We start from the raw sequence: 10,562 nt of genomic DNA on the forward strand, positions 1-10,562 counted from the left end.
CTGTTATCTGTGCCCAATAGTGTGTGTACCATGTTTTGTGCTGCTACCATGTTGTGCACCTGCCATGTTGTGTTACTACTGTGTTGTTGTCATGTGTTGCTGCCGTGCTGTGTTGTTGTCTTAGTCTCTCTTTATGTAGTGTTGTGGTGTCTCGCTTGTCATGATGTGTGTTTTGTCCTTTTTTCTTCTTTTTTTTTATCCCAGCCCCGGTCCCGGCAGGTGGCCTTTGCCTTTTGGTAGGCCTTCATTGTAAATAAGAATTTGTTTTGAATAATAGTTAAATAAGAATCACATAATAAAAATGGCAATTTCCCTACTTTTGTATGCAGCAGGCCTACTTCTGTGCGTGCTCAGGCGCACACACTCCCTCAACATTATCAGAACAGAGAAACCAGACATTGTTAAAGCATTCCAGCAAGGGAAACGGCGCCCTTCTGTCTCAGTATGTGTAGACAACGTATCTGATGCTGTCTGGACCAAAAGAGTCAGAATTGGAAAAGATAGTTAGCGGGTGATCAGTGCACTGTCAGGATGCTGGATTGACCTAAACTAAATGGATGTTTCGCCAAAATTATATAATTACTCCTGTCTAAATAAAATCATTCAAAATACTTGACCAGGGAGGATGACTTAGCCAACACTCCCGACCTCAATAATCACCAAACCTCAGTGGGAAAGACCAAAATATCATGAGTGCATTATAACTGCAGTATTGCTGCAAATACTGCGTCCACAATAACACTTTTTTTTACTGCAGTTTCAAAACTAGCTTTTTGTATGGGATATATCCAGTGGAAACGTCATAAAAAACACATGTCTGTCCTGAGCTCACTGACACAGGAGACTCTGAGCACCCGGAATAGGCTTGTTGATAAAAATGTCAAATTTGCTAGCGACAGCTTCCGGCAAACCCAGTGAATATTTATTACAATGTTGCACTTCACTAGCAATAGCTCAAGTTAAGACAGATGGAAAGGGAAGTAGACAGGCAGAGTCGAGAGATGAATGAAAGAACCAGAATATTTTCTACTGTTTTTATTTGTTGGCTTTAGGCCTTTGTATTTTACTTAGTTGACCATATACGTTATAGCCCTACTGCTGCATTGGCCATAGGCTATCTCTGAGTTCTATTCTTTTATTTCTTTAGCCAACAATGGTCACAGTGTATCAATGTGTCCATATTAGGCTGGTTCTCTCGGCTTAGTTGAATTTTAACTTTTTGATTTTTATCATTTGACTTCAGATTTATATGATTAACCACGTGACAATGATTTTGAAACATTATTATTGAAATGAAACTATTCCACAAAAATACGCATATAAAAATAATCATAACTGGCACACAGATCGGTTGAAATGGTCAATTAAATTGTAAGCTTACACAAACTTGAAACTCAGGAACTGTGTCACGTTCTGACCTTTATTTCCTTTGTTTTGTCATTATTTAGTATGGTCAGGGCGTGAGTTGGGGTGGGCAGTCTATGTTTGTTTTTCTATGATTTGGGGATTTCTATGTTTCAGCCTAGTATGGTTCTCAATCAGAGGCAGGTGTCATTAGTTGTCTCTGATTGAGAATCATACTTAGGTAGCCTGGGTTTCACTGTTTGTTTGTGGGTGATTGTCTTTGTTAGTTGCTTGTGTCAGTACAGTTCTTATGATAGCGTCACGGTCGTTATTTGTTTATTGTACAGTTTACTTCGTGTTTTTCGTCATCTATTAAATGATGCATTCACACCAAGCTGCGCTTTGGTCCGCTTCTTACGACGATCGTGACAAACTGCCTATGGTCTTTACTATTACATCCATTTAAAAAAATGGTGAACCCGCAAGTAAGCCTGTGCACACATAGGAGGTCCCGTGAAAAAAATGTGCCACCTATGGAAGTCAAAGGCCATTCCAACTGATTCATTCTGGCGCATGCCCTGTTTGATTTATGTGGCCTTGCAGTCGTGGGTGAACAGAGAGTGCAGTAGGGGACTAAGCACACACCCCTGATGTGTTGTTGCCCACCCTAACCGCCTGAGGGCGTCCTGCCAGGAAGTCTAGGATCTAGTTGCAGAAGGTGTTCAGTCCCAGGGTCCTGCGCTTGGGGGGGACTATGGCGTTGAATTCCTGAGCTGTATGTAGTCAATGAACAGCATTATTACATAGGTATTTTGTCCAGATGGGTGAGGGCAGTGTTGGTTGCAATAGAGATTACATCATCTGTGGATCTGTTAGGGCGGTATGCGAATTGGAGTGAACGGGTCCAGGGTGAGGGTGTTGATGTGAGCCATGACCAGCCTTTCATGGCTACAGATGTGAGTGTGTTCTTGGGCACAGGACTATGGTGGTCTGCTTGAAACAAGTTGTGTACTAAATCTGTTTATTCATTTTTTATTTTCATTGTCACATACACTGGATAGGTGTTTTGTATTTTTTCTATTTGCTCTAGCGACTCCTGTGGCGGGCCGGGCACATGCACGTTGACACGGTTGCCAGGTATAGCAGGTGTTTCCTCCAACACATTGGCTGGCTTCCGGTTTAAGCGGGCATTGTGTCAAGAATCAGTGGTTGGGTCGTGTTTCGGAGGACGCACGGCTCTTGACCTTCGCCTCTCCCGAGTCCGTACAGGAATTGCAGCGATGAGACAAGACTGTCCAAGACTACCAATACCTTACCATGAAATTGGGGAGAAAAAAGGGTAAAAAAAATAAATAAAATAAATACATTAAAAATAAGACAAACAATTATACAAAATTATAAAAATAACAAACAAAATAATGTTACAGGTTTGACATTTCTGAGGGCATAATGTTCTTATCTAATTTCTCAATATCATATGCATCTACTTTTCTCTCATTTTCAGAATCTGTTTAGGTAGGGCATCACATTCAAATAATATAAACAAATAAAGATAAATAAATAGCCTGATGTGTAAGTCTCCATGACAACGACCACACCACGTGATTTTAAAAAATGGAAAAGGGAGATAGGGCAGCCTTTTTCAGTGCTGCAGAGCAGCAAGTTATACTTCAGCGGTTTGAGGACCTAAAACATATTTTCAATCACAAAAATAATACAACTGCTGCTGGTAAAGCGAGACAGGCAGCATGGCAGAAAATTGCCGATTCAGTCAACGCGTAAGTAACGTGAGCTGCCATAGATTTTAAATACAGTACCCAGTGAGTGTAGCGTGATGAATTGGTTGATAGCTCTCTGGGTAAAGAAGTGGGCTGACTAACTAGCTTGTTACTCTAGCTACGTTCAGTAGTTCGCTAGCTACAGTACAGTCTGACAAGGAACCATGAATGGCTTTGTAATTCCTGTCTGATAGCAAATTTAGCTAACTAAGTTAGCTGTCTGACCAGCATCTTCGAACAGCTAGTATAGCTAGCTAGCTAACGTTATTCTAAAGATAACGGTTACTGTTAAGGTTACATGCTTTCCCTCATCCATCTCATCTGTGGTTATCCATTGAAATTGCAAGATGTCAACCTATGGCTTGCGACAATATTGCAATTTCAAGTCAAACAGTCAGTGGAGATGAAAGTTACACAAAGTAAACAATCCAGTTTTTGGATAGGCTATTTGTTGTGTGTAGAGAAGATGTTGTAACTACTCATTCATTCAGATTAAACTATTTCCCCTACCTGACAGGGTTAATCCATCTGGAGTAAAACGAAGTTGGTTGCAGGTCAAGGTGAAATACAAGAACATGGTACAAACAGGTGAGATGCACAGTTCGTGCAATGCCCCATAGACTCCACTGTGACGTTTTGTCAAGATACTAATTTACAATGTAATCTATGATTCCAGCCAAAAAAGCAGATAGGCGGAAGACCAAGGAAGGCCCACTGCAACCTGTCTTTTCTGCTGCAGAGGACCTGATGGCTGAAACCCATAAATTCTGTTCCACTATAGACACTATCACAGAGGAAACCTCTTCCACAGAACTCGAGTCAACACTCTCCTGCTCAAACTTTGTGAGAGGCAAGTCTAATCCATTGAGATCACCACTGCATCTTTTTAGATCTGGCATTGACCTCACCATTTTTTTAACACAAGCATTATACATTTGCAGTGCTAGCAAACCACATGACATCAGAGGAGATCACAGCAGAATCTGGGTCCGAAGTGTCATTGAATAATGTGAGTTGTCGAAAGCTACAGAAAACATTCAAGCAGTTGTTTCTCAGCCTACTGTACTTTTGTTAATTTGACTACTTTGTATGTTTCAGGTACCAGTCGTATACATTGACAATGCTGAAGAAATCACGTCAGATTCGTCTATACATGAGGTAGGCCTAATATGGTTTATTCAGAAGAGATGTGTGGTTGGAAAATGTTCAAGTGGAATGTGTTAAATTAATGTATTTGATGCGTATATAGTTATTATATAAAGTATTCTGGAAGTGGCCTAATCAGTTATCAGACCTCATAGATAAAGATAATGGCCTAAACATTACACCTCCGTAGGGTCCAGGCATAAACGAGACCTCACCTGAGGCCACACCATCCACTTCCAAAACATGGGACAGAGAGGTAAGATTATGCCCAAAAAAGTGTTTGCCATGTAAGGTCTAATATTTCTACATTATGAATACAATATACTGAGAAAATTATGGGTGTAATGGCAGCCATTAATACAAATTATGCATTTGATTAAATCTCAATGTTTTTAAGGAGGACAAAAAAAGAAAGCCCTCAAATGTCAAAGTGAAGGACTTGTATATGAAATACTTGCAACAGGAGATTGACTACAGGAGATTAAAGATGCAAAAGATGTCCTTGGAGATGAAATTACTTGAGAAACAATTAAATGTAAGTTCCACACCTTAATGTTTACAAGATGTCATGTCACACAAGCAGCATCATGTTAGTAGAATTGTAGGACAGTTAAATAAACAATCAACTTAGAAACTAACAGGAAGGCTGTTCAGAATGTAAATTAACCTAAAACCATCCACGTCACTTCAACAACCAGTTGTCATATTTCTAATTTAAACAATTTTGGATTTATTCATGAAATTTCTATCAACCTTAGCTCATGTACATGTTTCTTTTCTTTGCAGTCATGAACGGAAATGAATCATGCTTATGTACAGTTATTGCAATCTTTCAGTTTTACTTATTGAATAAATGTTCTTCCCCTCCTCCCCAAAAAAAGGTGTGTCAGATTCCTTCTTCCATTTACTGATCTCTGGAGGGCATATCTCTGGAGTGGTGCAGCGTCTATATGTAGTCAGTGGCCTTTTCTCATTTGGGCAGAAGTCTACCCTCCTCCCGTGACCCAGAAAGTGGTCGAGAAGCATGTTCATTTGTTAGTAGGCAAACGGAAGACTGTCCTCCCCTCCTCAATAGCCTCCTTTTTGCAAGGAAGCACAAGTGTAGCTTACCAGAGTCTTTTTCAGAAAAGTTTTGACATCTGCCACACCCCCTATGAATCACCGATTGTTTTCTAAAATCAGAAAAGCATGCAAACATTTAAAAACAATATGCTATCCTTTTATCTATAAAATAGCTTGTACAACTAGCTACATTTATTTTGTGATTCCACCCTGTAAATGTAATTTGCCTGATGATGCATGATTGGAGGAATCATTTCATACAAGCACATTTTCAAATCTCATTAGCTTTTAACTTAAAAAAAAATGGGGGCCAGAGAGAACAGAGGACATGGGATCCAGGAGTTGAGCAAATCCAATTGAGAAAAGACCACTGTGGTTCTATCACTTAGGGGAGAAAATGTAATTGTGTGAAATTGTCATAACACTTGGCTGCATGACACAAAGAGCTGAGCAGCAATGCTATCCCTGATTGCTGTACCATCTTGGTAATCACAGTGAACAGGCTCTGGGTTTTTCCGGGGCATCCAACTGAAACAGGGTGGAGCCTCCTTACGAATGATTGCAACGTTATGAAGGACCATGCATGCCACTATTATGTCACAAGCTCTCTGTGGCGATACTCTGAGACCCTTCAAACAACCAAATCGGGACCGTAACGTGGTGAATGTTGTCTTAATGCATGCCCTTGTCTCGTACAGTGCCTCGTTGAAGCAGCTCTCTGCGCCTGGTTTAGGATTCAGGTATGGCGTCATCAAGAATGGAAGACAGGGATACTCATTGTCAGCCACAAGCTGCCCATCAAAACAACCTGAGAAGTAAGGGAGGTAAGAGAGACATGCTGAAATCATAGAACTTGGAAGTTGTAACTTTTGTCATTGTGATTGTGTAATGTTGTCACCTTGCTGAAACTGATGGTACAGCACACTCTTTTGGAGTACGTGGAAGTCATTCACAGATCCAGGCCACTTTGCCTCAATGTTTGTGATGAGACATTGCGAATCACAAACCATCTGGAAAAGATTTACAATGCAGTGAGTTTTCAAATTACATTCTCTAGGAATATATTTTTTAAATATATTATTTCTTTATTATCTTTTATCAAGCATTTACACCTTCCCCAGTATTACCTGCACATTTATGCTGTGAAATGATCTCTGATTAGTATAATCAGATACCTCTTGTCCTGAAGGCGCTTTGATGGATATGTGAGTGGAGTCCACCACACCAATTACATTAGGTAGTCCTGCAACGATCACAGGCGTTAAATTATTTAGATAGCTTACAGTTTAACTTACTAGTACTAACAAAAGCATTGGCCTACTATGAAATACATAACCTGCTATTCTATAAAAGCCGTCTTTAACTTCTTGTTGAGAACAATGACCAGGGAACTTCACGAAATCAGGGAGAATTCTCGTCAGTGCGATGCATACTCTCCTTATGGCTCGACAAACTGTGGATTTGCTCAAATTTTCAGCGTCACCGACTGCATGCATATATTCTCCACATGCGAAAAAATGTAAACCGATGCAGAGTGTTTGCATTACTGTAAGCGCACAGCTGCGGAGTGTATCGTTGCTCAATGAAGGTGTCAACAGATCCGCCAGGTATACTATACAATGAGACGAGAAGTGATACCTCTCGTTAATGTATTCTTCGGAAAAACTTAGAGGATTTTGTCTGTCTTTGAACAAACGCTTAGTTCGTATTGTTTTTCTCACAACTTGTGCACCGATGTCAATTGGATCTCGTAAAAAAGGGCACGCCATCGTTCAAGGCAAAATTCGTGGATGGAAAAAACGTTCATTTGTTTTCTCTGCTGACGGAATATCCGGAATGACATCTTCAAAATAAAAGCCCCCAAATGAATTAATTGTGAATTCAACAAAAACAATATATTAACTGTAATAATTGTGTCAACTATTAAAACAATCACAAATGTAATAATGGCAATACAAATATATATATTTTCAGTTTGTTTTCCCATTCCCCCCCCCCCCCCCCAGTCCCTATGAGGGATGTATTTTGAGTATTTGTAAATACCAATGGCATGAATAGCTTACATGAAATTGAAATACTGTTTGTCTCTGAATATTTAGTGGTAGTGATTGCATAAAAGTTTAAATCCTCCCCTCTTTGCATGAGCAATATAAACTGTGGTGACTGAGTGCAATCAATCTGCTTTGGCATGATCATCAATGGTTTTGGCTCTCCGCTGTTATTGAAAGGAAATTGCGTACTTACGGTTATGATTAGTGGACAACACATACAGTGCCTTCAGAACATATTCATACCCCTTGACTTATTCCACATTTAGTTGTGTTACGGCCTGAATTAAAAATGTATTAAATATTCTTCCCCACCCATCCATACACAATATCCCATTATGACAAAGTGCAAACATGTTTTTTGAAATGGTTGCAAATTTATTGAAAATTAAATATAGAAATATCTAATTTACATAAGTATTCACATCCCTAAATCAACACTTTGTAGAAGCACCTTTGGCTGAGATTACAGCTTTGAGTCATCTTGGGTATATCTGTATCAGCTTAGCACATCTGGATTTGGGGATTTTCTCCCATTCTTCCTTGCAGATTTTCTCAAGTTCTGCTAAATTAGATGGGGAGTGGCAGGAAACAGCAATCTTCAAGTCTTTCCACAATTTTTTTTTATAGGATTCAAGTCTGGGCTTTGGCTGGGCCACTCAATGACTTTCTCATTCTTGTTCTGAAGCCATTCCAGCATTTCTTTGGCTGTATGCTTGGGGTCATTGTCCTGTTGGAAACGTAAATCTTTGCCCTCAGTCTAAGGTTGTTTGCACTCTGAAGCAGGTTCACATCAAGGATTTGCCTGTATTTGTCTCCATTCATTGTTTTCTCTATCCTTACCAGTCTCCCAGTCCCTACCGCTGAAAAGCATCCCCATAGCATGATGCTGCCACCACCATGCTTCACAGTAGGGATGGTGTTAGACGGGTGATGTTGTGCCTGGTTTTCTCCAGACATAGCGCTTTGCATTCAGGCCAAATATTTAAATGTTTGTCTCTTCAGACCACAGAATATCTTGCCTTATGCTCTTGAGTCTTTCACATCCTTTTTGCAAACTCCAGGTTTGTTGTCATGTGGCTTTTTCTCAAGAGTGGCTTCCGTCTGGCCACTCTCCCATAAAGCCCAGATTGGTGAAGTGCTGTAGAGACTATTGTCTTTCTGGCAGGTTCTCCCATCTCAGCCAAGGAGCTCTGTAGTTCTGTCAGTGGTCATTGGGTTCTTGGTCACCTCCCTGACGAAGGTCGTTCTTGCCTGGTTGCTCAGTTTGGTCGGACAGCTAGCACTAGGCAGAGTCTGGGTAGTTCCATATTTTTTTCAACTTCCCAATGATGGAGACCACTGTGCTCTTGGAATTTTCAACACTAGAAATATTTTTAAACACTTCCACAAATATATGCCTCATCACAATCTCGGAGATGTACAGTACCAGTCAACTTTGGACACACCCATTCAAGGGTTTTTATTTATTTTTTACTATGTTCTACTTTGTAGAATAATAGTGAAGACATCAAAACAAGGAAATAACACATCATGTAGTAACCAAAAAAGTGTTAAACAAATCAAAATATATTTTGTTTTTGAAATTCTTTAAAGTAGTAAAATTCTTCATTTTATTGATGACAGCTTTTCACACTATTGGCATTCTCTCAACCAGCTTCATGGGGTAGTCACCTGGAATGCATTTCAATTAACAGGTGTGCCTTGTTGAAAGTTAATTTGTGGAATTTCTTTCCTTAATGCATTTGAGCCAATCAGTTGTGTTGTGACAAGGTAGGTAGGGGTGGTATACAGAAGATAGCCCTATTTGGTAAAAGACCAAGTCCATATTATGGCAAGAACAGCTCAAATAAGCAAAGAGAAACTACAGTCCATCATTACTTTAAGACATGAGGGTCAGTCAATCTGGAACATTTCAAGAACTTTGGAAGTTCCTTCAAGTGCAGTTTCAAAAACCATCAAGCGCTATGATGAAACTGCCTCTTATGACGACCACCACAGGAAAAGAAGACCCAGAGTTACCTCTGCTGCAGAGGATAAGTGCATTAGAGTTACTAGGCTCAGAAATTGCAGCCCAAATAAATGCTTCACAGAGTTCAAGTAACAGACACATCTCAACATCAACTGTTCAGAGGAGACTGCATGAATCAGGCCTTCATGGTCGAATTTCTGCAAAGAAACCACAACTAAAGGACACAAATAATAAGAAGAGAATTGGTGCTTTGCTGGTGACACTGTCTGTGATTTATTCAAGGCACACTTAACCAGCATTGTCACGCCCTGGTCGAAGTATTTTGTGTTTATCTTCATGTATTGGGTCAGGCCAGGGTGTGGCATGGGGTTTTTGTATTGTGGTGTGTTTTGTCTTGGGGTTTTGGTGTGTATGTATTGGGATTGTAGCTAGTGGGGTGATCTAGCAGTCTATGGCTGTCTGGAGTGGTTCTCAATCAGAGGCAGGTGTTTATCGTTGTCTCTGATTGGGAACCATATTTAGGCAGCCATATTCTTTGAGTTTGTCGGGGGTGATTGTCCTATGTGTCGTTGTTCCTGTGTTAGTTTACACAAGTATAGGCTGTTTCGGTTTTCGTTAAGTTATTTGTTTTGTAGTGTTTGTTATTGATTCGTGTTTTACGTTCGTTCATTAAACATGGATTGCAATCTACACGCTGCATTTTGGTCCGACTCTCTTTCCCATACAGAAAACCGTGACAAGCATGGCTAACACAGCATTCTGCAGCGATACGCCATCCCATCTGGTTTGAGCTTAGTGGAACTATCATTTGTTTTTCAACAGGACAATGACCCAACACACCTCCAGGCTGTGTAAGGGCTATTTGACCAAGAAGGAGAGGGATGGAGTGCTGCATCAGATGACCTGGTCTCCACAATCACCTGACCTCAACCCAATTGAGATGATTTGGTTTTATTTGGGGCGCAAAGTGAAGGAAAAGCAGCCAACAGTGCTCAGCATATGTGGGAACTCCTTCAAGACTGTTGGAAAAACATTCCAGGTGAAGCTGGTTGAGAGAATGACAAGCGTGTGCAAAGCTCAAGGCAACGGGTGGCTATATTGAAGAATCTCAAATATAAATGATTTATTTAACACTTTTTTTTTGGTTACTACATGATTCCATATGTGTTATGTCATAGTTTTAATGTCTTCACTATTATTCTACAATGTAGA

The 10,562-nt window shown here is 40.1% G+C and overlaps 2 protein-coding genes across 3 annotated transcripts; one reads left to right on the top strand and one right to left on the bottom strand.

Annotated features, from left to right (window-relative positions):
* The first annotated feature begins 2,948 nt into the window (after positions 1-2,948).
* LOC110510103 (uncharacterized) lies at positions 2,949-5,148 on the top strand. Of its 2 annotated transcripts, none has more exons than XM_021591436.3 (8): positions 2,949-3,122; positions 3,640-3,710; positions 3,799-3,972; positions 4,064-4,131; positions 4,221-4,280; positions 4,459-4,524; positions 4,666-4,803; positions 5,055-5,148. In XM_021591436.3, exons 1-8 carry the CDS (start codon positions 2,959-2,961, stop codon positions 5,058-5,060), a joined length of 747 nt encoding a protein of 248 aa, XP_021447111.1. In that variant the 5' UTR covers positions 2,949-2,958; the 3' UTR covers positions 5,061-5,148. The 2 variants fall into 2 exon arrangements, with proteins under 2 accessions (XP_021447111.1, XP_021447113.1); XM_021591438.3 differs by having other exon boundaries at positions 4,732-4,803.
* LOC110510102 (putative nuclease HARBI1) lies at positions 4,807-7,166 on the bottom strand. The gene is made up of 4 exons (XM_021591433.3): positions 6,667-7,166; positions 6,458-6,573; positions 6,229-6,340; positions 4,807-6,138 (listed from the first exon to the last, which is right to left on the bottom strand). The coding sequence occupies exons 1-4, from the start codon at positions 7,097-7,099 to the stop codon at positions 5,747-5,749; spliced, it is 1,053 nt and encodes a 350-aa protein (XP_021447108.2). The 5' UTR covers positions 7,100-7,166; the 3' UTR covers positions 4,807-5,746.
* Between the last annotated feature and the right edge of the window lie 3,396 nt (positions 7,167-10,562).

Source organism: Oncorhynchus mykiss, chromosome 29 (genome assembly GCF_057628025.1).
Source record: "Oncorhynchus mykiss isolate SJ-2025 chromosome 29, ASM5762802v1, whole genome shotgun sequence".
Classification (NCBI taxonomy): domain Eukaryota; kingdom Metazoa; phylum Chordata; class Actinopteri; order Salmoniformes; family Salmonidae; genus Oncorhynchus; species Oncorhynchus mykiss.